General features: G+C 37.3%; 1 protein-coding gene across 3 annotated transcripts in view; it reads left to right on the top strand.

The window, feature by feature from the left end:
* The window catches only part of LRP2 (LDL receptor related protein 2), a 209,281-nt gene that overhangs the window by 72,756 nt on the left and 110,525 nt on the right, over positions 1 to 26,000 (top strand). For all 3 annotated transcript variants that reach the window (XM_046019204.1, XM_046019203.1, XM_046019202.1), the window contains exons 10-21: positions 1,239 to 1,367; positions 3,177 to 3,346; positions 4,375 to 4,592; positions 5,668 to 5,874; positions 8,308 to 8,510; positions 10,337 to 10,477; positions 11,884 to 12,087; positions 19,003 to 19,195; positions 21,010 to 21,135; positions 22,181 to 22,311; positions 25,068 to 25,205; positions 25,579 to 25,860. In XM_046019204.1, the coding sequence (XP_045875160.1) occupies positions 1,239 to 1,367; positions 3,177 to 3,346; positions 4,375 to 4,592; positions 5,668 to 5,874; positions 8,308 to 8,510; positions 10,337 to 10,477; positions 11,884 to 12,087; positions 19,003 to 19,195; positions 21,010 to 21,135; positions 22,181 to 22,311; positions 25,068 to 25,205; positions 25,579 to 25,860 (2,142 nt within the window). The remainder of the gene's footprint in view (positions 1 to 1,238; positions 1,368 to 3,176; positions 3,347 to 4,374; positions 4,593 to 5,667; positions 5,875 to 8,307; positions 8,511 to 10,336; positions 10,478 to 11,883; positions 12,088 to 19,002; positions 19,196 to 21,009; positions 21,136 to 22,180; positions 22,312 to 25,067; positions 25,206 to 25,578; positions 25,861 to 26,000) is intronic.

Raw genomic sequence — 26,000 nt, 5'->3', positions numbered from 1 at the left:
AAGGATATTCAGATTCAAGTAATGTGGAGAATTTTAGACCTGAGGGCACAGTGCTTTCAGAAATTATAATTTACTGAGAACCTGTTGGTGTAGGCTGTGATGGTCTTCCTCCCAGGGAAGGGCACAGGGTGAAGGAGGGTAAAGAGTGGATGTGAACTTGGAGGGTCAGTGAAATATTTGGCACCAGTCTACCAAGATAGGATAGGACATTCTTTGTACCCCTTAAGCTGTACGATCTCTGAGAAAGACCCTTTATATCTTGTGTTGTCCCACCCTCCCTCCCATGTTGTATTGTTTGTATGTCAATTTTACTGAATTTTGAAGTGGAACTACTGTGACCATAAACAACCCTGTCATGTAATGGCTTCTCAATGAACACTTAGTAAATGAATGAATAATAAGTTAATGAATAAGTAGAAGAGAAGATACTTTTCATGTCTTAAGACTAATCTAAATTCAATTTTGGTTGTAATTTTTGACATCAGAGGAAAGGCGACTAGCTGGGGAAATGAATCTTTCCAAATACTTCATTGCATTTACAGTTTTATGTCTTCTTGAGGGGTTGGATATAAGGCAGGTCTTAATTTATTCTGATGCAGCACTGCTCAGTAGAACTTTCTGCGATGGTGGAAATATGCTATATCTACATTTCCAGTATGGTAACCACTGATCCCATGTAGCTTTTGGTCCCTTGAAATGTGGTGAGACTAAGAAACTGAATTAATGTCATTTTAATTAATCTAAATATAAATTTAAGACGCCATTGTGGACGAGTGGCTATTATACTGGAAAGCACAGTTTTGAAGGGAAGAATTTATAAATATTTTCATTCAGATATTTTGTAAACCATTCAGATAATCTTATACATTAATATTTTATTAATTTATCACACAAGATATCACACAAGATATCACACAATATTTATTAATATTAATAAATTAAATGCAATACCACGGGGCTGTGAATCTAAGCAGTGCTGTGCATCGTCTGTAAAACTATCCTTGTGTAGATTAGAAAAAAATAACTTGAAATGGTTTTGGATTTTCTGTCCTGTGAAGATGCCTGTTCTGAATTCCTACTTTTTATTGTATTGTCTAGAATCTGTGCTACCTCCGGAGAGTGCTTATTTAGATATGGGCCTCCGCACATTCTTGTAGAGCTGATTGAAGATTTTTGTCATAGTGTACTCAAAAAATACTGGTAAGGGCGATTACAAATGTTTATTTTCCATGTGGCAGATTTTAATGATTGCCAGATATGGGGAATTTGTGACCAGGTGTGTGAAGACCGAATTGGCCATCACCAGTGCCACTGTGCAGATGGGTACGTCTTGGAGCATCAGCGGCATTGCAAAGCTAATACTTCCTGTAAGTAAATTAAGGACACTTGCTATACCTCTGAACAGGAAACTTACGTGATGAATATCCTCCTTCCATAGCAGATGACACAAGAAATATCGGCATTTATGTGGATAGTAGGGTTTTATCATCACAGATTAGGAGTGGGCCCTGCTGCCAAAAGAAAGGGTCGACATTGATTTTGTATTTTGATTATTAGGACCAAGTTATGGATTAATCATGACCATTCATCATTTTTTTAAAAAAAATATTGTTGCTTGTTCACTTTGTGTCTGAGCTTTTGTGTCAGCTGCCACATTTAATTGTGGAATATATTTCTTTTGCGGATTTTGGATTACTTGGACATTTACATTTTAATTAGTTTACTACAAACATGGGTGACAAGTATCTATAGAAATAATTTTGGCATTGTTTATGAAAAATTTAGGAATGATTCAAAATGGACCTCTGAAATTTGGGTTGGAATTTTGAGGAATGCCTTCATTCTGGGTGTTTTGTTGGAAACAGTCTAAATACTGTAGGACCAAAAAAGTCATGGTGAAAATCTGTTTAAAACTGATATTCCCCTCCTCACCCCCTTATTTGTCATCATGCATTTCTGGATAAGAAGATCTTTGTTCCTTTTTTCCAGTTTTTTTCTTTTTTCCCGGCACATGATCTTGAAGTTGCTTTGGTGGCCTTCTGAAATTTATCTGCTCATAGAATTGATGAGTGGCCCATTTCCAGGTTATTTTTGTGTAGAAATAATCTGATTTGCTGTCTGCTAACTTTTTGGTACAGCTGATTTTTAACAAGTAAATGTACTTACGTTTGAAAGGATAATAAATTCAAATGTTCAAAACTTCTAAATTACAAAAACATCTTTCTCCATCTCTGTTCCTCTCTGACCAGTTGTCTCTACTTCCCTTCTCCCATGATTAATCATTGTTTGTTTTAATTCTAGAGACTGTTACATACATAAATAAGAATGTACAAATCAGATATCTAAGTCTATTTTTTTGTTTTTGTTTTTGTTTCTTTTTTTCCCCAAGTTTTTCATTAAATCTCAGTTAGTTAACATATAGTGTAATATTAGTTTCAGGAGTCTAATTCTGTTTTTATAGATTATGGGAGTATACTATGCATGCAGTTCTGTATTTTGCTATCAGTGTGTATCAACATATTGACCTCTTCCTCATTCTTTTTTTCCTGGTGGCATAAAATTCCATTTTTTTAATGTACATTATTTATTTAACTAGTCCCCTACTGATGGGCTTTTGTATCTTTTTTTTTTTTTTTTTTGTTCTTTGCTTTTGCAAACAAGACTGCAGTGAAAACCTTGCTATTCCTGCGTCATTTTACATGCTTGTGGGTATGTAGGTAAAGCTGATTTGGATCCATCATTGCCATATTTTCACAGAGTGATTTTCCCAGAAATCCATTAAATATGTTCTGTGCTTTATACAGTCTGAAGTTCCTGGGTTAGATGCCCATATCATAGAGGATTTTTGAAAATACCTGATGTATTTCTCTCCGTGTCACTGAAAGTGCGTTGGACTAGCAGTCAGAACACTCAAGTTCTTGGTAGACTGTTCCAAACTCAGCTGTGATTTCTGGACACTTCTTCAAGCATCGTGCCTCACTGTGCTTACCACTGTAAAATGGTAGAATGACACCTATATGCCTGCCTCAGAAGTTTATTTTAAAATCAAGTAAGATAACATAGAAGAAGCATTTGAAAAGGCAGGAAGCATATCAGTTGTAAGTTTGCCTGAAAGGGTGATACGCTTACGTTTGTTCTCTTGAAGGAGTGATAATGCCTTCCTTCTTCACATTTAGCTGAGCAGGCCTCCGTTATCTTCTCCAATGGTCGGGATTTGCTAGTTGGTGATATTCATGGAAGGACCTTTGCAATGCTGGTGCGGTCTCAAAATCGTGGAGTGGCTGTGGGTGTGGATTTTCACTATCACCTACACAGAGTCTTTTGGACTGACACTGTGCAAGATAAGGTAAATAGAAATTTCAGGAGCATAACTTGGGAGCTGATAGAACCCCAAGAACAAAGTGTTGATAGCTTTTCATTTTTGGGGGAATGAAAGGAAAGTTCTTTTGTTTTCTAACAAAAAAAGGCCCTTGAGATATTTTATGTTAATCAGCACCTTTTCCATGCTATACTATTACATGTGACCTATTAAACAAAGCAGTCTCTTATATGGATTAGCCTTGAGCAACTTTTAATTTTATTCGAAATGGAGTCCAAAAGCCTAATTAAAAGAAAGAGTAGACATTCTTTCAAAACTAGATAGACATTTTGTAGTAATTTTTGAAACTTGATCATTTAAAATGTAAAAAATACTCTGCTTCCTTGGATGATAAAAATCAGATTTTACCTCCATCTTCTAAATGGAACTGTAATTGAAGATAGGGTAGCAAATATTGATGGCATTTTGTTTAACAGCCAGAATTTTATTATGCTGTCTTATTTGGATAGTGTGATAGATTTAATTGCAACTTTGAGTGATGGAACAGAGATTTTTAAAACATAAATTTTAGAGAACTGTAAAGGGTTATGACATTTTATTTCTTCCTCTTACATTTCCTTGTACTGTTAATAAAAATTTTTTTGTTGTTGTTAATAAAATTTTAATTCAAATAAGTGGTAACTTGCATAGAATTCCTAAAAGTTGCAAATTTGGATTATTAACAATTCTGACTTGATTACAGCTAAAAACCAAAACAAACCATCACCACTTCCTCCACAAAACATCGATATTCTTTAATTAAACTTTTCAATAGCTACCAAGAATTAGAAATGCAGGATTAAAAAAAATCCAACCTTTTATAGTTGCCTTGCATATTACTTTTAAAGAAACTCTTTTTTTCCCCCAGTAGCCCAGGATGTAAAATAGTTTTATTTATTTATTTATTTTTGTCTAGGTGACTGATTGGTACAACATAAGTAGCTATACTGAATGAATATAGGAAAAACAATGCCACAGTTAATGTTTAAGAAGTGTTATTTTGGGTTTTCTTTCAGGTTTTTTCAGTTGACATTAATGGCTTAGACATCCAAGAAGTTCTTTCTCTTGATGATCCAGAGAATCTAGCTGTGGACTGGATTAATAATAAACTTTATTTGGTAGAGACCAAGCTCAGCCGCATAGATATGGTTAATTTGGATGGAAGCCATCGGATTGTCCTTATAACTGGAAACTTGGGACATCCTAGGGGAATTGCTGTGGACCCAACTGTTGGGTAAGTGATGTGAAAACATACTGATTTTAGTATATTTGAAGCTGTATCTCTTCCTATAGGTAAAATATCTATTGGATTAATTAAAGGTTGGTTCTGATTTCTTGTAGGGTCTCTAGTCTCAAACCCATATTTATTTTCTATCTCCATTCATGTAAGCTTTCAATGAGTACATCGATTGGTGTACTAAGCATATATGATTTTTTGGGGTATGGATTTTATTTTTAGTGTTTGCCACATTTGCCTGGCCAGGAGACTGGACTCTGTGTTCAGACTCAACCTAGTAATATTATTACAACTAAATGTTACTTTTGATTCACCATTATCAAGAAGATCATTCTACCATGAGTTAGCTGCATTTTTTTAAAGAGGAGAAAGAAGATGGGAGCTATCCCTTTTAGCACTTACTGTTACAAACTGGGATTGAGACGACAGTGCTAATAATACCTCATTACAGGTTGTTCCGTGTGAATCACCACATCAGAATTCATAATGCTCATTCGTCTCCAGGTGTAAATTCAGATTTTCCTAATGTCCACATTTGACTGCAGTTATAGGAGACTTAGTTTTTCCCTAGATTTTCAAAGTTGGTTCTTAAAGTGTTTGTGTGAACTTCAGACTACTAAAGGGTTGGTGAATGGTGCTTATTCATTTCTACTTCATGATATCTTGCTGTCTTTCCTTGAAAATAATGGATATGTTCTCCAGACTATGTCTTACAATGGGGAATTAAGGAGGGAAATGATTTGATAGCTCATTTTAAAATTCATTTGTAGATTTTCCTGGATGTAAAAAAGAGAATGAATGGCAGAGCCAGGGGTCAGGGGAGAAAGTTAAGAAGATGGGTATGAATTTTGAGGTTGCTATATTAGTGCATTTTAATAGTTGCTATTTGGAGTTGTTGACTCTCCTGATTGGCCTTCATAGTTTCTGATTTTTTTTCTTTGCTGTTCTATACTGCCATGTTCTCTAATCAGCTAGAGGAAATTTCCCTTGATCCAAACATGCAACCTAAAAAAACATTTTCCAGATAAACTTGTAAAATAACAGACTTTCATCATTTGTTTGTCTTTTGTAGTTATTTATTTTTCTCAGATTGGGGGAGCCTTTCTGGGGAACCTAGGTTGGAAAGGGCTTTCATGGATGGCACCAACCGTAAAGACTTAGTAAAAACAAAACTGGGATGGCCTGCTGGGATAACTCTGGATATGGTATCAAAGCGTGTTTACTGGGTCGACTCCCGTTTTGATTACATTGAGACTGTAACCTATGATGGAATTCAAAGGTAAGAAGTACTTTTTAATATTAAGCTTCATAAGTGTGGGGGAAAGTACATAAAATTTATGGAGAGGGACACAGAGGGACCAGAATTAAAATGCTGCTTTGTTGATTGACATTACATCTTGAATGACTTTTGTGTTGACATTTGTGTGAAGTGACATTTTTTAGGGGGGTTGTTGTTAACTTTTCTTGGGTTCCATAATAGCATTCATTAAATATTACCTAGAGCATTTATTCTTTGATTTCTCTTCCCCAACTTCTCCCCAACTCCCAGATAAAGCATGTTATTTTCATTAACTCTGGAGTCCATTTATTTCTCTGGGTCCCTTATGGTTTATCTCCAAAGATCACTTTATCTTTTAGCTTACTAATTTTCCCCCAGTGAATAAATAAGTTTTATTATTATTATTATTATTTTTTAAGATTTTTATATGTTTATTTGATGGACAGAGATCACAAGTAGGCAGAGAGGCAGACAGAGAGAGAGGGGGAAGCAGGCTTCCCACTGAGCAAAGACCCAATGTGGGGCTCAATCCCAGGACCCTGAGATATGACCTGAGCTGAAGGCAGAGGTTTAACCCACTGAGCCACCCAAGTGCCCCAATAAGTTTTATTATTTATTTAAGGTTAGCTGGTGGGAATTAATTGGTCTTTACTCTGTCTTTACGTATTTAAAATTTCAAAGAGAAATTCTGACTTGTATCTTTACCTGATATACTTCAAAGATACTTAGAATATTTGAACATAAAATAGGGCATACTTTTTATTTCTTTTTCTTAGTCTGATGAGAGTTAACTGTAAATTAAATTGTTAACTATTTTAGTATCTCTGCTTTTGATATTTTCAAAAGTTGGTTAAAACACGGTTTTTAAATTTGTCAAAATTACTCTTTGTGGATTTAGACAATAAGCTGGCCAATTCAATTTTTCCAAATGAAAATTTATTGAATTTATTATTTTCTCAATGGAAGGAATATTATAGTTTTGCTTTCTCCTCTATCTCTATTTTGTAAGGATGGTATCACAGTCTGCCACTGGATTTCATATTCTTAGAACAATCTCTACTTGGTTAAATGAAGTGATTGGGTATTAAGACTACGACTTCTCATCATTCAAACTGGTTCCCATAATGAGAATGTGAAAATTTTAATGAGAACATATCAACCCAATAAGTCATACAAAAACAATGAGAAATTTCCTAATTTTTTTTCTCTTCCACAGATGTTCTGACATTATTTTAGATAGTATAAATGTTTTTATTCTAAGGTTAAAGTAAAACATAGAAACCTAATGGTCAATGGAATTTCAGAAATATTTGAGTGCTTTGCTGGCTGTGAAGAAACATCAAAGAGCTATTAAAGCTCATGAGTAGAGCTGAAACCATAAAGTCACTGCCTATTGGCTTTGCCAGCAGGTGGCATTCAGGGTTCTGGAATTTGCTAACTGAAAAGGAGAAACCATTCTCTAATCTTAATGTACCATGTCATTATTGAGTGTTTTAAAGTGTGTGCTAACTTTCCACCTTAGGTTTCTCCCCACCCCCTATGTTTTTGGTGTGTTTCTCAGCCTTAATATCTTCAGTTCTTTTCTTAGAGGCCCGGTGTGCTTTTTAGGTTTCAGAGGTGTTAAGATTTTTCTTTAAGGTCTTTGTATTTTGCAAAGAGGAAAAAAAAAGAGTTTACCCTCATGAACAGTCCTTTACCTTGCTTTCTTTATGTGGCTAAGTGAATTATTATCTATGTAGAAGTAGTTACGGAGACCATGTTGATTTTTCTTTCCCTTGCTTGGCACCTTTTACTTTTTCTTCTGCCGAAGCAGCATTGGCCATCCCGTGCCTCTGCTGTAAGTATGATGAGCGGACAGTTTTATCAAGCAGGGGGGAGCAGTGGTAGCCTACTTTTCAGTTTCCCAAAGTGACATCAGGAATAGGTCTGTGTGTTTGCTCTGGGTTCAACTGTTCTGCTCACTATCCTGGTCCTGATACTAAGAAATGGTTAATGGTACAGTGTGAGATATGTCGAAGTTACCTGCTACCACATTTACATTCCCTCATTATACTCTTTCACCTATGGATTACAAAATGATATTTCACAGCTTAGCCATTTTTTTCTTTCTTTCTTTCTTTTTTTTTTTTTTTTTTTTTGGTGGGGTAACCTTAATAGAATGAGAAGCATGTAAAAAACGGTCATTTTTCAAAAAATCTGGAACAAACTAGGACTGGGACTGGAATTTTATTTTCAAGGGCTTTTCCCAAGAGACCACATGAAAATCCTTCTATCAAATGTAGGTCGAAATATACCCACATCTTACAATGTATTTTTCTGTATATCCTTGTAACAATAAATTACTTAGCCTTTTAGGCATTTACTTGAATTAATTCCACCTTTAATCAGAATGAAGGAAAACAAAAAGTTTGTGATATACATCTTTTGTAACAGGAGGACAGTAGTCCAAGGAGGCTCACTCATTCCTCATGCCTTCGGAATAAGTTTGTTTGAAGGTCACGTATTCTTTACTGATTGGACAAAGATGGCTGTAATGAAGGCAAACAAGTTCACAGAGACCAGTCCACAAGAGTACCACCAGACTTCTCTGAGGCCCTTTGGAGTGACTGTTTACCATTCCCTCAGGCAGCCCTATGGTATGGTATACCCAGGACAATGGAAACCCTGCTTAGTACTGGCCTTGGTAGAAAGGTTTTCTCAGTGCTGTGGAAGTTATGATGAGTGATCTCATGAGATCCGGGTGGCATTTTCAAATATATGATGGGTTATCTAGAGAGTTAACCTCTGTGAAATTGGCTGCATAGATCATGGGGCCTTCTGAAAAAAAATTGATGTATTTCAGAGTTACAATGCCAAATCTACAGGAAACTTAGAGATGTATTTTACATATATTTATTGGCACCTGCAATATGGCAGGTCCTGTCTAACTGCTGGGGATGCATAGCAAACAAACCAAACCAAATACATTATACCTTCATTTTACTGGGAGAAATCTTGTATTCAATCCGTTAATGTTTAAGTTAAGGAAACTGAGGCCTGGAAGAAGAAACTAACATGCCTAAGTATTTAAGGTAGTGTCAGAGCCAATTCTTCCTCTTCTTCTCTGTTGAATATGTATGACACCTGTTACTTCACTTGCATTGGGAATGTCATAGCCATCGGTGTTTGACGTCTCATAGGCTGGTCACTTACCAAAGTAAAGAAATATTTTAATTCAGACACCATTTAGTCTTCTGTTATTTTATAGTAAGTCTTGTTTGTGTTTCAAGGTTTTAAATTGACAGGACTATTGCAACTGTATAGAACTCTCTTCTGTATTTGCTCATGCATCAAAAAAAAAAAAGGAAATATAAACTGTATGGATAGAAAGTTCAGTATCAGTGAAGAGTAATTCAGGGAAAGGCAGATTTTACTTTAAAACTCCCATATTGAGTGGTGGGGTCTGACTTTAGAATGGAGAAAGACCATAAATTAATTAGGTTGATAAATATTTTTTTTTAACAAAACCAACCACTAGAACTGATACACTGAACGATAGTCATTTCAGTGTAGTCATCCTGAGATAACGTTTACTTTAGCTGAAAATATGTACTACACCTGAAAACATTTTGGTAGTCTCTATTTGGAATAATCAGTTCATGAGCTACTAAATTCCTGTTTGCCGTTGACCAAAAATACTACCCAGTTTTATCATCCAAATTATTTGTTTGTTGTTTCCCCAAATCAGTCCACCTGAGAAGGTAAAGAGACTTGTTTTGTTTTATTTTATTATTATTATTATTTTGTAAAGAGACAATTTTAAATAATAAGTCAAGGGCTAAGAAGACAGTTTTCAAAGCAGATAAGACCTTGTGGCTGTGACAGGCTTTGTGTACAATGAGCTTTTTGAGTCCCGCCCTGAGAATGCGTTTTAGAAGTATAAACTGGTTTGTATAGCAGGCTTGTAGGGTTTTGGATTTAGATCTGGATTTGACTTCTGGTTTAGCTGCTGAATAATATTGGACAAGTTGTATTACCTTCTGGAACTTTGGTTTCCTCTTTTATAAAATTGGGATAATAATACTTAGCTCTTTAGAGTCATTGATTGTAGGTAAGTTGCTTTACTTAAAAAGCATGCATCCAGTGAGTTACAGCTACTTATTATATCTCATGAATGTCCAGGTAACACTCAAGCTTTTAGGGGGGAGGCAGTTGTTTTTAACCACTGAGGCTAGCAGATGTGATTACTGTGGGGAGAAGAACTCCCAGAGTTACACAGTTGTGGGAATCCTGTGTGTTGCCACAACAAGTTTGAGGGTAGGTGGGAGAGCTTAAATGGGGTGTTTATAGCAGCAGCCAGCATTAGCATTTGAGTTCAAGCCCATTATTTTGTTTCGTGTACCTAGCTCAAAGTGGTTTCACATGTCTTGGGTAATCATAACATTTCTAATTGAGATTTAACCCTGTGTATTTTTTCCTCTAGTTAGCAATCCATGCAGAGACAACAATGGGGGCTGTGAACACATCTGTGTCCTCAGCCACAGAACAGATAATGATGGTTTGGGTTACCGCTGCAGGTGTACCCTCGGCTTCAGCCTGGATGTGAATAACCGCCACTGCGTTGGTAAGAAATCCCTTTGGGACTGTCTTTCTGGTAGGCAGCAGAGCGGTATGTGCTGCTTTTGGACTGGGTCTTCTTCCTGTCATACTCCTGCATGGTGAATAACCATTTGGTAGTGGACAGTGTCTTCCCTCTGCGGGCACCACTCCCTTTACACACAGGGTTCGAAGATGTAAATTTCTGTTCTTTGGGCCTTTCCTTTAATTGCACATTTAGGGTTTCCTTGGGACCCCCTTTCCCCTTTTCTTCTTCCGGAAATCTTTGTCTCCTTCCGCTTTAGATGTTCCCGTCCCTTCTGTTACCCTCTCCCTAGACGGCTGCTTCTGCCCCTCCTGGAGCATGGTTGCACCTCCATCCCACTTGGCTTTATTGCTGTGTCCAAAGCTTGAACTTACTGTTGGGGTGGCCCATTCCCACATCCAGTTTTTCACTTTTCAGCTCAGATTTTCTCTTTATATCTGCCTCTGTCTCCGGGATTCAGTTATTCCCTCAAGCACTTCTTGTCCTCCTCTTGGGTTGCCTATACATCTACTCGTGAGTGGGCTGTTGCCGTGCTTCCGCTGATGATGAAATGCATAATCCTGCAATATTTGGTTTTCTTTTCTTTCCTTTGAAAACTCTCCTTTTTAATGCCTTTGACAAATTCTTGCTCGCCAGATGGTACTGCTTTGGGCTTGGTCATGTAAGTTCTCCAGTTCTAACTGTAATTACTTTGTTCACTTTGTGGGTGATCCTAGATTCAGGTAAAAAAAACACTGTCATTCAGAAAGCCATGTGTGTCTGGCTGCTATATTGACACCACATTGTCTAATAATTTTACTTTTAAATTCCTGCAGTTTTTATCTTTGTCTTGGGTACACCTCCTTCATCTCTCTCTCTCTTTGATTTCCTGACATACTCTTACTGCCTCCTTCTTTGATTTTAAAGTCACTCCTTTTTTCCTGTTTCATCTGTTTTTCCTTTCTCCTCTCATCTTTCCCTCCTTTATTTATTTCTGAATGACTTAGCTCGTTGCTCTTTCTTGAGTCTTAATACTTTAAAAACTGCAGTAGGATTTGTGGTGTAGATCTCTATAAAAAAGTTAATCCCAGTCAAGAATTTTGATGGAATTACTATGTAGTTCAGTTAATAATAGAATTCATCACAGGGACCATGTTTTATATAAATAAGTTTTAAGGATAAATTTCTCAAGAAGAAGTAAGATTATAATCGTTGTATCACCTTCATAGCTGTTTATCTTTTTTTCCCTCTCTCCCCATGATTGCCAGCAATGTTTTCGACAGATTTGTTTTTTATGTTGTTTTCAGAAATACAAAATTTGCTTTATGGATATATAAATAATTTCTCTGGAATTGAGGGAGGACAAGAACCAGGCTATGGCCAATTGTGTTGTATTCTTCTTCCTACAGCTGTTAAGCAGTTCCTGATCTTTTCATCTGAAGTGGCTGTCCGTGGCATCCCATTCAACCTGTCTACCCAGGAAGATGTCATAGTTCCAGTTACAGGAAATCCTTCTTTCTTTGTTGGGATTGATTTTGATGCCCAGGAGAACACTCTCTTCTTTTCAGATACATCAAAAGACATGATTTTTAAACAGAATATCAATGGCACAGGTAAGAATACATTAAAAATATTTTTTTGCATGGTTTGTGCATTTTTAAATAACAGTACTAAAAATGTGCTCACTGGAACTTACTTAGCTTGCTATATACTTTTAGTTCAGAAGAAATCCATTGCTTTCCCCATGACTTTAGTTAAAACAAACACGTCCTTTCTTTAAGAGTATATTTTTAACAATGAGAAATAATATCAAAAAAGCTGACATTACATAAAAGTAGTACATATTCAAGTGTATGAAAGTCAGTAATGGTTAGGGGCTTGGTATTATAATAAAACCTCCCCCCATGATTATATGGGAATACAGATTTACTGTAAGTTTTCAGTTGATTGGGAATCTGTTAATATCTTTATGATCATCACAGGTAATTATGGAAAGTCACACTTTACTGCCAGATACCTTATTGAATGATGGCATAACTCAGTATTTTGATTTTACAACCTACTGGGGAAATCTACCAAACACTGAAAGAACAGTTAGTATGATTCTTTTAAAACTCCTCCAAAATATTTAGAAGGGGGAATACTTCCATAGTCATTTTATGAAGCCAGTATTACTTTGATACCAAAACCAGATTGGGATACCATAAGAAAAGAAAACCATAGACCAGTACCTCTGATAGATACTGATGTAAGAATTCTCAACAGAATATTGCAAACAGAATTCAAGAACATATTAAAAGGATTATACACTATGACCAAGTGGGATTTATCCCTGAGTTTAAGGATGGTACAATATATGCAAATCAGTAAATGTGATATGTCACATCAGTAAAATGAAAGAAAATCACATGATCATCTCACTAGCTGCAGAAAAAGCATTTGACAAAATAAAACATACTTTCATAATAAAAACTCATAACAGAGTGGCTATAAGAGAAAAATACCTCAATATAATAAAGGCCATGTACTACATAAACATAGCTAGCATCATACTTAATGGAGAGAAATTGAAGGTATTTCACCTAGGATCAAGAGCAAGGCAAGGATGCCCTCTGTCACTACTCCTGTTCCATATAGTACTGGAAGTCCTGGCTAGAGCAGTTAAGCAAGACAAAGAAGTAAAAGGCATCCAGATCAGAAAGGGAGAAATAAAAAAGTAGTTATTTGCTGATGATATGATCCTGTATATATAGAAAATCCCAAAGGATCTGTCAAGAACTGTTGAAATTAATGAATAATTTCCATAAAGTGGCAGGACAGAATCAACATACAGAAATCAATTGCATTCTTTTACACTAATGATGAAGCATCCAAAAAAGACATAAAGAAAACCATTCCATTCACAGTAGCATCAAAAACAGTAAAATACTTAGAAATAAATTTAACCAATGAAGTGGAAGATCTGTACAATGAAAATTTAGGTGAAAGAAATTGAAGAAGACACAAATAAATGGGAAAACATCCATGTTCATAGACTGGAAGAATTAATATTGTTAAAAAGTTCCTACTACCCAAAGTCATCTACAATTCAGTGCAGTCCCCATCAAATTACCAAAGGCATTCCTCATGGAAATAGAAGAAACAGTCCTAAAATTTGTATGGAACCATAAAATAGCCTGAATAGCAAAACCAATCCTGAGGAAACAGAACAAGGTGAGAGGTATCACACTTCCAGATTTCAGACTATATACTATAAAGCCATACATAGCTACTGTAATAAAAACAGTATGACATGGGCACAAAAATAGACACATCATTGAACAGTGGACAAAATAGCCCCGAAGTAGACCCTAGCATATATAGTCAACTAATATTTGAAAGGAGATTCAAGACTGACCAATGGGAAAAGTCTCTTCAACAAATGGTGCTGGGCAAACTGGAGAAACACAGGTAATATAATGAAATTGGACCCCTATTTCCGAAGGCCCACATAAGTCACAAAAAATTAACCAAAATAGATCAAAGACTGATACCTCATACCATAAAACTCCTAGAAGAAAATGTAGGGAAGAAGTTCATCAGAACTGGTCTTCGCAGTAATTTTTTGTGCTTGATGTCAAGCACAAACAACAGTAACAACAACAATGAACAAATGAGACTACCTCAAACTCAAAAGCTTCTGCACATTAAAAACAACAAAATGAAAAGACAACCTACGGGATGGGAGAAGGTATTTGCACACTATATATTAGGTAAGGGGGTCAGTATCCAAAATACATAAAGAACTCAGGCTAGGTCAATAGCAACAACAACAACAACAACAAAAATCTAATTAGAAAGTGAACCAAATAGACATTTTCTCAAATGAGACATCGAAATGACCTACAGATACATGAAAAGATGCTCAGCATCAATAATCATTAGGTAAATGCAAATCAGAACTGCACTGAGATACACCTGAAACCAGTCACAATGGCTAATGTTGAAAAGACAAGAAATAACAAGTGTTCGTGAAGATGTGGAGAAAACGGAGATCTGAACTATTGGTAGGAATGTAAATTGGTGCAGCCACTATGGAAAATAGTATGAAGTTTGCTCAAAAAATTAAAAATAGAAATACCATATGATCCAGTAATTCCACTACTGGTATTTGCCTAAAGAAGATGAAAACATGGGTGCTTGGGAAAATAGTATGAAGTTTGCTCAAAAAATTAAAAATAGAAATATCATATGATCCAGTAATTCTACTACTGGTATTTGCCTAAAGAAGATGAAAACATGGGTGCCTGGGTGACTCAGTTGGTTAAGTCACTGCCTTTGGCTCAGGTCATGATCCCGGAGTCTCAGGATCGAGTCCAGCATCGGGATCCCAGCTCTTCAGGGAGTCTGTTTATCCTCTGACCTTCTCAATTCTCATGCTCGCTCTTACTCTTTCTCTCACATAAGTAAATAAAATCTTTAAAAAAAAATACGAAGACACTAATTTGAGAAGACACACGTACCTCTATTTGTTGCAGCCTTATTTACAATAGCCAAATTATGGAAATGGCCTGTGTCCATCAATAGATTAATGGATAAAGAAGATGTCACACACACGCAGAGGAATGATATTCAGCCATAAAAGGAATGACATTGTGTGATTTGCAACAACATGGACAGAGCTAGAGAGTATACTGTTAGGTGAGATAAGCCAGTCAGAGAAAGACAAATACCATATGATTCATTCATATGTGGTATTTAAAAAGCAGATGAACAAAGGGAAAAAGAAAGAGACAAAGTAAAAAATAGACTCTTAACTATAGAGGACATACTGATGATTACCAGAAGAGGGGATGGATGGAGGGATGCATGAAATAAGGGAAGGGGATTAAGAGTGCACTTACTTAGATGAGCGCTGAGTAATATACAGAATTGTTGAATCACTATATTGTACATGTGAAACAAATACAGCACTGTATGTTAACTATACTGGAATTAAAAAAATTCATCTTCCTCAGTTCCTTTTTATTTGGGTTCCTTTTTCTTTTTTTGAAGATTTTATTTATTCATTTTAGAGAGAGAGAGCGAGAGAGAGCGAGCGAGCGAGCGCACATGTAGGGGGAGAGGGAGAAGCAGCCTCCCTGTTGAGCTGGGAGCCTAACATGGGGCTTTATCCCAGGACCTGGAGATCTTGACCTGAGCCAAAGGCAGACAGTCTCTCTAACCATCTGAGCCCCCCAGGTGCCCCTTTTTTCTTTTTCTATTTCAACTTTTTTTTTTCCCATGATGGAAGCTTTCTTCAAATTTTTGTGATTCTTTAAGGGCAAGTCTATAAAAGCTACCAGAAGGTCTGTCTGTATGTATGAATCTCATCAGCTGGTGAACTTCCTGTGATGAGGCAGCCTTTCTGTTGGGGAGCTTCCAAACATTGATATTACTAAATGATGTTAATGAATCTTTTTCTAGAGGTAGTCATTTGTCATTAGTAGGTGTCTCCACTCTCCTTGGCGTGGGGAGTAAGAGGCGTTGAGGGTAGGTTGCGGTCTATATTTTAGGAGGAGTACAGAGGACAGGGAGCTGAGGACCCTTCAGTTTATGAGTCACACAATCCTCCTGTATTTAGTTCTGTTCCATCCCAGCATTCCCTTGTGCACTGTAGTATTCTTGAGCCCACAGCATCTCTGCATCAGTTCCTCCAGAGAAGATGTCTGATCTGGTCAGAGAGGTAGATGGAAGGGAGTGGTATAGAAGCTTAGGCTCTGAGAGGGATCTGGTGGTGTAATTGCTCTGGATATCAACTTCTAACTAAGCCCCTCAGTTCCTCACCCCTGCTTTTCTCCTAATATCGCTGAGAGCCAATATGGTGAGGCTTCTGCATGTGTGTGTGGGGGTCTTCCCTCTGCTGGCACTAAGTTTGCAGCTTTCTCCCCCAACTTAGTTACTATCCCTCTAATCACTTTGTCTTCTAAACCATGGAAATCTCTTATCAGCTGTCCCTGTATTATCATCTTAAGAGTTTGGAAGGAAGGGGCGCCTGGGTGGCTCAGTGGGTTAAGCCTCTGCCTTCGGCTCAGGTCATGGTCTCAGGGTCCTAGGATCAAGTCCGGCATTGGGCTCTCTGCTCGGCGGGGAGCCTGCTTCCCTCTTTCTCTCTGCCTGCCTCTCTGCCTATTTGTGATTGATCTCTCTCTGTGTCAAATAAAATAAATAAAATCTTAAAAAAAAAAAAAGAGTTTGGAAGGAAGAGGAGAAAATGCGTGTGGTCAGTCTTCTACTTTGAACCAGAGTGCATCTTTTCTGGGGACCAGAGTTAGTTCCTCTGAGCTTGGAGGACTGCAGGCAATCTTAGTTCTTACCAAAACGCAGTGTTGGGTTTCCCAGCCCCATGTAAGCTCAGTCTCCTACCGGTGTCTCACAGGTCAGCTCCCTTCTGCTTTGTCAAACTGGAATGCTCATCACGCTTTTTGTCAGTTTCAAGTCTACATGTTGAGCAAGTTACCCTTTAAAATATTCTGTAGTCAGTGGTTAAAATTTCTGTGCTTTGGTGAGGGAGGTATTACATTGCTGTTTTCCAGGGAGAGGAATAAGTGAAGTTGAAAACGTGTAGAAAATGAGTTGTCAGAAACCAGTTAAAGATCAGCTGAATAAAGCTCTCAGGAACTCAGATAGGCTCAGATCTCTCATCCTAAAAATTCAACCCACCTGCCAGTCCCTGTGTCTCTCTAGTTACTGCTCTCTCCATGGTTGACTACATGTTCATGTTCTCACTTCCACATTTGTACTTGCCACTTACTTCTCATGCCGTCTCAATCTGCCAACTGTGTCACTTGAAACCCTTCTCATCTTGGTCACCTCCAGTCTTGTTTCCTTCTCTTTCTTGGCCATTTTTTCTGGTGTTCTTTACAGGTCTTTCCTTCTTTGCCTGTTTCCTAAACAACTGTGTTCTCTAGTGTTCAGCATTGGTTCTCCTCTTCTTCATCTTCTGCATGACTTTGCACCTTCCGTGTCTTTGATTACTGTTTATGTAATGATTTATCAATCAGTGTGGGGAGACTTACAATAGATTTTCTTCCTAACCTGGGGAATGAGGGAAAGATCAAAGAAGGCTCTTTCACTTGATGATATAAATCTCTTTCTGAGCTCTCTAAGGTTCAGACATAGAATGCCAACTGCCTTGGATATCTCACCATACATCCCACACCTCAAAACCAAGCTAAGTAGACATCTGTACCCAGTTTCCTCACAGACGTCCTGCCTTAGCATAGAGCATGGCCACTCTCCCTTCCCCTTCTCTTCCCCTTCTCTTCTCCCATTCCTCCCAGATCTGGTGGTTATCTAGAATTTTCCCTTTCTTTTAGCCTCTATCATTAACGTGTTAACCTTTGAAACGTGGAGTTCTCGGTCTGTCTTCCTCTCACTTCCAAGCTTTTGCTTTCCTATAGCACCCGATTCAACACTTCCTTTGGGAAAGTTTTCCTCACCTCTGCATTGCCATACGCTTCATTTGGAGTCTGTGTTTCATATCATTCTGCGCACACCTCTGTCATAACACCCATTACTCTTTGATTTTTGCCCCCTGGCTCTGTCCCACTTCATTATAAATCCCTTGAAGGCAGTGTCCACACTTCTTTCAGGATGCTTCACTTTTCTAGGACTCAGTTTCCTCATCTGCAAAATAGAGATACTGGTAATACCTTGACTGAACTGTTGTAAAGGTGGATGAACCCATGTAAAATTCCTGGACCCACTTCCTGTCTCATAACTAGTGTTCAGTGAAAGCTATTATTAATAATACTATTAGCAATATTATGTTTCCTAAGTATCTAGTATGGTATCTAGCACTTAGAGGACTTTCTTTTTATAACTCACCAAGTAGATGAATGGAAAAAGCACTAACATTGGTTTTCCTACTTTCCTACAAAAAAGAGTTGTCTTTTACTGTGACTCAGATTTTCTTTAGCAAAAATAGGAAAAACAGAGGATAAGACAGAAAAGTTTCACAAAGAGAAAAAGTGGTCTTTTTTCTCCCATACCCAGTTCTGGTTTTCTTTTGGTATCTTCACTGGTCTTTTCAAAACGTGGCAACTTCGAGTTTTTGAAAGGCTGTTGATGAGAAGGTTGGGCCATCCCACCTCAGAGATCCCCCTCCCTCAGTCGTACCTGGCGGTGTCAGCTTATCAGAGCAGTCTGTGGGTGGTGTTTGTGAATATGTGAACTCAGGTATCTTCTCTTCAGATGTTCTGCAATGAGAACTTTGAAATTTTTTTTCTAGAAGGTTGAACAGGGGAGTAAATGTAGGGCATACCACTTCTGGTTCTGTTTATCAGAATCATTTCTGTTCTGTGAGATCCAAACTTTTGGGAATGGATAGATTCTAGGTTTATCTCATGGTTTTGCTCAGCAGTTTAGTTTTGTTTTTTTTTTTAAGGAATTCCATATGGGTTACTGAAATATGCTGTAACTCTGACACAGTTTAAATATGCAGTAGCAGGAAAATGTATGTCATAGAATATGCTTAGTTTAAACCGTGTCCATATCTCAATTTACAGGAAGAGAGATTCTCACTGCCAACAGGGTGGAAAGTGTTGAAAGTTTGAGTTTTGACTGGATTTCAAAGAATCTCTATTGGACAGACCCTTCTTACAGGAGTATCAGTGTCATGAGGCTAGCTGATAAATCGAGACGTGCAATCATCCAGAATTTAAATAACCCACGATCAATTGTAGTTCATCCTATCGCTGGGTAAGTGTGTTCATGTTTTCTGAAGAGCTTGAAATGGTATGTCTTTTAAAGTTATGGAAAAGTGGTGCCACAGTTTTTTGGTAAGTTCAGCAAATGTAGGATAGAACTATATAAATTGAAATCACCTTAAATTTTATTCTTTAGCTCTTTGAAAACACTTTCTCCTTAGTTTCAGCTTTCCCAGTCTTCACTAAAATTTGGGTTGTTTTTTTTTTCCACAATTGAAGAGGACCAACAATGTGATACAGATTTAGTAGAGAAGGATTGAATGTGCAGTGGTATTATCAGGAAAGGCTCAAATTCTTCCCCTGCTTTAATGTATTGGTATAAAGCATAGCAAAACTTGCTTAATCATTCAGTAGTTTTCAGACTAAAAAGTCTTTCAGATTACACACTGAGTTTTATGTTTAACCATTCCATGACTGGTGGTGTCAGACAAAAACAGTTTATACTATTCTTTTTAGGTTCTTATCTTTCTAATTATTTCTATTTCTATTTCTAATATGGTTAATAGCTAGTATGTTTGTTTCCAACAAGTCTGAGCTGGGTAGTTGTAGTTGAGTGGAATTAAAAAAAAATGAAAATGAAAATGAAAATGAGTAGGAGTCAGGAAAGCCTGACTCATGGAGGGCACATAGTGAGCACTTTACATAATCTTGTCTAATTCGAAAGCTGGTTTGTGAGCCAGGTGGATGACTGCCTGTTAAGCCACAGTTAGGATTCAGATTCCAGGCCACTTGACTACAAAACCTTTGTGTCTAAGAACTCTGTATGCTGCCTCTAGAATGTTTATTTTGTATTTAGATTTTCTCCCTATGAAATAATGTAAGAAACATTTAAAAACTGGTGATACTATTAATAAGAAATTGTATTGCTCTGTAGAGAGTTGATTTTCTAATGAATTTATCTTAAACCAAATCTTTGGCATTTGGTTTTGAAAAGCTGTTAAATTCTTTTCTACTGACTCTTCCATTTAAAAGAATATGAAGTCACATTTCAGAAAGTTACTTTTGGAAAAGATTAATAATTTTAGTTTCTAAGATTCACATGAAAGACAAATCTCCCCCCCCCCCCCCCCGATTTTTCTTTATGTCACTCTTCAGAATAACATAAACATGCCTTGGGTAGAGATTGTATGAAAGTCATGTTGGTTTGGGTGCACTCTTCATCAGAGATGAAATCCTTTCCTGCTACAGATTAATCAGTTCCTTGTGCGGGATGACTAAAGAGCTATCTAGTGTGTCGTAGCTGTTTAACCCAGAGAGGAAAGAGAGATTAAAGTCTTTTTTCTTGCCCATAGTATATAATTTCATTTCAACAACTTTGGAGAATTTAAAGTGTAACCCAGGGGTGCCTGGTTAGCTCAGTTGGTGGAGCATGTGACTCATTCTTGGGGTTGTAGGTTCGAGCCCCATGTTGGGTATAGGGATTACTTAAAAAATAGAATCATAAAATGTAATTATGTCTTTTTCTTAAAAGAATCTACTTGATGACAATAGTTTCAGGTCCTAGGTTTAGCGCAGTGGTTCTCTCCTCTGGATGCCCATTTTAATGCCATTTATATTTCTGACTTTGGTTATATGTTGATAACCAAACCTTTAATTAAGAGACCCAAAAAACAAGAGTTAGATCGGTTGTATACTCAGTCTGCTTAATAGGCAGATTTTATTTTTTCTGTATAAGCCCAATAGCATATACAGAAAGTGAAATTAGTTGTAGCAAGTCTCTGGAAAATCTGAGTTTGTGCTAAATCTCTCCAAGTCATGTAGTTTGTCCCAGTATTAACATGTTTGATTTATTACCTCTTTTTTTAGGTACATATTCTTCACTGACTGGTTCCGTCCTGCTAAAATTATGAGAGCGTGGAGCGATGGATCTAACATTTTGCCAATAGTGAACACTACTCTTGGATGGCCCAATGGGCTGGCCATTGATTGGGGGTAAGTAGGAATCATCCCAAATTACTGAGTTCCCACTTACTGAGACATAATTATGAAGCAATATAATGGAGTAAGGAAACTGGTACTACTTGCGCTCAGATATTTTCACATCATCGATTGGTGCTGGGAGAAGGCTATAGAATGATATAAGGATGCAAAGAACATAAACATAGTTGGCCAACTTCTCCTGAGATGAAAACTAATGCACTGCATGAATATTGTGAGGGAATTGATAGAGGAGGCACAATAATAGGACCTTTGAGAGGTTAGTACAGAGGAGGCAAGCCCCAAATCCCATTAGAAATAGGATAGAGATTTGGCGAAATTCAAATCATGTAATTTTCATAGAGGGCATCTTGAGGATAGGAAATCTTTTGTGTCAGTTAATCAACAAATGCATATTTGCATATGTATGTACTCTGGGAGAATTTTGAAGTAAAAGATAGAATTCTCAGGAAATTAATGATCTATCTAAGAATGTAAGAAAAGGTATCAGGGTAAAAAAAACTTAGAGACATGAAATGCCAAAGTAGTTTATAGGAGAGACGAAAGAAGTATATTTAGCCTTTTAAACATGGCTTTCTTAATTTGTGGACTTAGCCAGGAGAAAAATAAAATACCTAACTTGAAGATAACAACATCTTAAGTTTTCTTTTTCTGTAAAGATTTTATTTATTTATTAGAGAGAGAGTGCGTGAGCAGGAGGGAGAGGGAGAAGCCAACTCCACACTGAGCAGGAAGACCCATCTGGGGCTTGATCACAGGACCCTGGGATCATGACCTGAGCCAAAGGCATATGCTTAACGAATTGAGCCACTCAGGCACCCCCATTTTAAGTTTTCTAAGATAATTAAAAATCACTTCATGAAAGTACTGTGTCTTGGGGTGGCATACAACTATTACATTGTTAATGAATATAATTTAGTTTTTAAAAACTTTGCTTAATAAATGTTTCAACTGAACATAACATTTATGAATGCCCTCAGTGTAGAGGGTGCATTACTAGCTTCTGGATGATAGATAACTAAGTATTTTATCATTTTAGTGCTTTACGGTTGTACTGGGTAGATGCCTTTTTTGACAAAATTGAGCACAGCACCTTTGATGGTTTAGACAGAAGAAACCTGGGCCATATACAACAGATGACTCATCCATTTGGACTCACTGTCTTTGAAGGTATGCTTTGAAGCAATGAAAGTGTGTGTTGTTTTTTCCTCTGCAAATTGTTGACAGCGGACTCATCCTCATTTGACAGTCTCACACTTCCAGAAAAGTTGATTCCTTTAGAATATGAAAAATGAAAATGGTGCTATTATGTATAGACAAAACATTTGTTTTTTTGTCTAAACCTTTCACTGTTAAGGTGTATTTTTCTTATAGATACTTTTAGATAATAACTGATAACGTAGGTATAGCATTTTGTAGGTTGCATGTGTTACAAAGTTTAACTCCCTGAGTACTCTATTACATAAATATCCCACAAGGAAATAGTAAACTGCTGCTTTCATCATTTTCAGGAATAAAACAAGAGCGTTTGTGGTAACCTGTAATGTTTTGTTGTTTTCTATACGAATGTCCTCAGAATCACTGTGGAAAAACTATACATGTTTACCAACTGCATAGTCACTGAATGACTCTGAAGCTTTTTAGACACATGTTGAGTAACTGACATCATCGTTACATAGAAATGTTAGAACATGGCTTGTGAAAAATAGCGAGATGTACTTGTTTTTTCATCAACCTTTCTAACAATTGACTGCTGCTAGTAAAGATCGTTGAGCATGGAATTCTGGGAGGCTACAGCCATCGGAATCACACTGATGTATCCTTCCCTCTTGAGTGAAGGCATGGTATTGTGTGGGTTGAGTTGCTAGGAATAAGAACTTGGCGTGGCACTTGTGAAACAGGTGGTTTGTCGAGTCTTGAAAATAAGGTTTCTGTGCATGATTGAATAGCTTGTGCGTTGCACAAAAGTGCCAGGTCAAGAGGGTGAGGAGACATTAAAATCTACCATGGTTCTGTTTGACAAACCAGAATTAGTCCAGTTAGAGAAATGCCATTTTGGGATCCACCAGAGGCCTTACCCATGGGCTAGTTGTGTCCCTGGTTGAAACTTCCTACTCTGAAAAATGAGCCAGGTGCTTTAAAATACTAGACAACGACTGTAAATCAAAGACTTCTCCCACACATATAGTGTGGAATGATAGCTAGTAAATATATTGCGTGTTCCATCCTGCTGTCCGTTTATCTATGGAGGAGGGCATGGTATTTAAAAATATTTTAAAAATGCTCTTGAAAGAGTAAGATTTTTGATGAGATGAGTCAGTTGTAAATACTCATCCTTCCTCTTTATGCCTTCCCATTTATTCACTCCCTTTTCATTAATGATGTCAGACAGCCATTTGCTATTACACTGGAACATTATAAGAATGTTAAATTTTCTCTGCTCTTGATAAAATGCTTTGGGATTGAATAAAAATGCAGTTTCAATACCTTTTGGTTTTATCGGTATGAAAAAATTTGATGTATACTCATGAAAACAACACAGTGTTCCCCAAATAATAATAATAGTAATAGTAAAAATAATAAGAAGTTTCTCCCAACACTGTCCTCATTGAGAATTTTTTGTGGAAAATTCTTTGATTGCATAACATCATAGAAATCATCATTCTTTTGAATGAAAGGCTAGATCTGCTTGACTATCTGTGCACCACACAGGAGTGAAAGGTTTATTGAACGTCTTATCTATTTAAGTATAGTAAGATACCTTCTTGAGTGGTGGGACTCAGTCTAGATAAGATTTAGTAAGTCATTGACTGATTAGTCATTGATTAGGCCACAGATAAGGAAAACTGGTCTAATGATAAAATTTGTGGCATTTTAGGCATTTTTTGGTTAGCTGGGGGCGCCTGGGTGGCTCGGTGGTTTAGGCCGCTGCCTTCGGCTCAGGTCATGATCTCAGGGTCCTGGGATCGAGTCCCGCATCGGGCTCTCTGCTCCACGAGGAGCCTGCTTCCCTCTCATTCTCTCTCTGCCTGCCTCTCTGCCTACTTGTGATCTCTCTCTGTCAAATAAATAGGTAAAATCTTTAAAAAAAAAAAAAAAGAGAAAAATTCACTGATTCTTTAAAAAATGTGTACGTTTCCTTCCCTGCTTCGGTAGTTAGTGTAAAGTGAGCATGACTAAATTTTTGAAGTTTAGAATCTTATGATGCCTCTTTCTTACTGTTTTGAACTTCATGGAATATGACTATAGCTGTAGGGGTGGGGTAGGCACACTCCTGCGGATTATTTTACTGATCTCCAGAGCTACGGCAAAAGTTCCTTTTTGTACCAGATCTGTACTTTTCCCTTTCAACAGCTTCCTAGTAAAGTTGAGTGTAAAAAAAAAAAAATTAGTGTCCTCAGTGAAGACATATAGCTATATAGAAGATATATAGAATGGTTGATCTGAAAGGGAGGTTCGAGATTTAGTCTATTTTCTTAATTTTACCAAAAAAAAACAAAACAAAAGAAAACAAAAAAACCCTCACACAGTTAAGTATTTTGCCTGTAAGCACTCAGAAGTCTTGTGCCTTAGCTGGAATAAGAACTCAAGTCATATGAGGCACATTCAATGCTCTAATGAATAATCCAAAAATTTATTTTTACCTATGGAAATCTAAACCTAATGGCTATTAAATGCCGTCTGCAGACTCCATGCACGCCTGCCTGAACTGGAACCCTGGTACCATTAAATATATCATCTTTGCCTTGTAAAGAGTCATTCCTAAAGACTAACAAGTCACGGAAAATGATCACAGACACCCTATACAGATATTTATTGGAAAATCTTCTTGTATTTGCAAGAAGTGTTACAAGCCTGTTGTATTTCCCAAAATGATTTATAAGTGAGATGTGATGAAAATACTAACTACTGGTGTTTCTTCCTAGACCATGTGTTTTTTACTGACTGGAGATTGGGTGCTATTGTTCGAGTCAGGAAAACGGATGGTGGAGACATGAGGATTGTCCGAAGTGGCATCACTAATATAATGCATGTGAAATCATACAATGCCAACACTCAGACTGGTGAGATTGCCACGTTTTTTTCATCTGTTTGTATTTATTTAACATGGTGGCTTCTTTTCTCTTTAGTACTTGTAATGTAGGATAGCTCCTGATTGTTACACATTCTTGTCACCCAGATAAAGAATGTAAGACTTACAATCTCTGTTCAGCTCTGTTAACCCTAGAAGTATTTTTGGGAAAACATATTTTAAGGACTTTCTGTGTTTGTACTGAATGTTATATTTGGCATGTTGATTTCCAGAAAGAAGTTACTTCGTAGTGTTGAGTCAGAACATTGTTCTTTTCCTGTTTGTTTTCCTTCATAGACTACACCTATGATCCATCCAGTGGAAATCTACATAACTCACTATCTCCCCCGGCATTGCTTTTTCAGGTTCTAATTACTGTAATCGACCCACACATCCAAATGGCGACTGCAGCCACTTCTGCTTCCCAGTGCCAAATTTCCAGCGGGTATGTGGTTGCCCGTATGGAATGAGTTTGACTTCTAATCACTTGACATGCCAGGAAGACCCATCCCGTGAACCACCCATGGAGCAGTGTGGCTCCTTTTCCTTTCCCTGTAGCAACGGCAGATGTGTGCCCAGTCACTACCGCTGTGATGGAGTAGATGACTGTCATGATAACAGTGATGAGCACCTATGCGGCATATTCAGTAAGTAATTTACACCCAGGAGATACTTTCTGTGATGAGCAGAATACAGAGAGGTGCCCCCTCCTTTATTTAGAGGTTGGGTTATCTCTGTGGGAAAAAAAAATCTTTCAGAATTTCACATTTTTAATATGTAGCCGAAG

Source organism: Meles meles, chromosome 9 (assembly GCF_922984935.1).
Source record: "Meles meles chromosome 9, mMelMel3.1 paternal haplotype, whole genome shotgun sequence".
Lineage (NCBI taxonomy): Eukaryota > Metazoa > Chordata > Mammalia > Carnivora > Mustelidae > Meles > Meles meles.
Note: the sequence above shows the minus strand (reverse complement) of the source record. Positions and strands in the feature narration are given on the sequence as shown.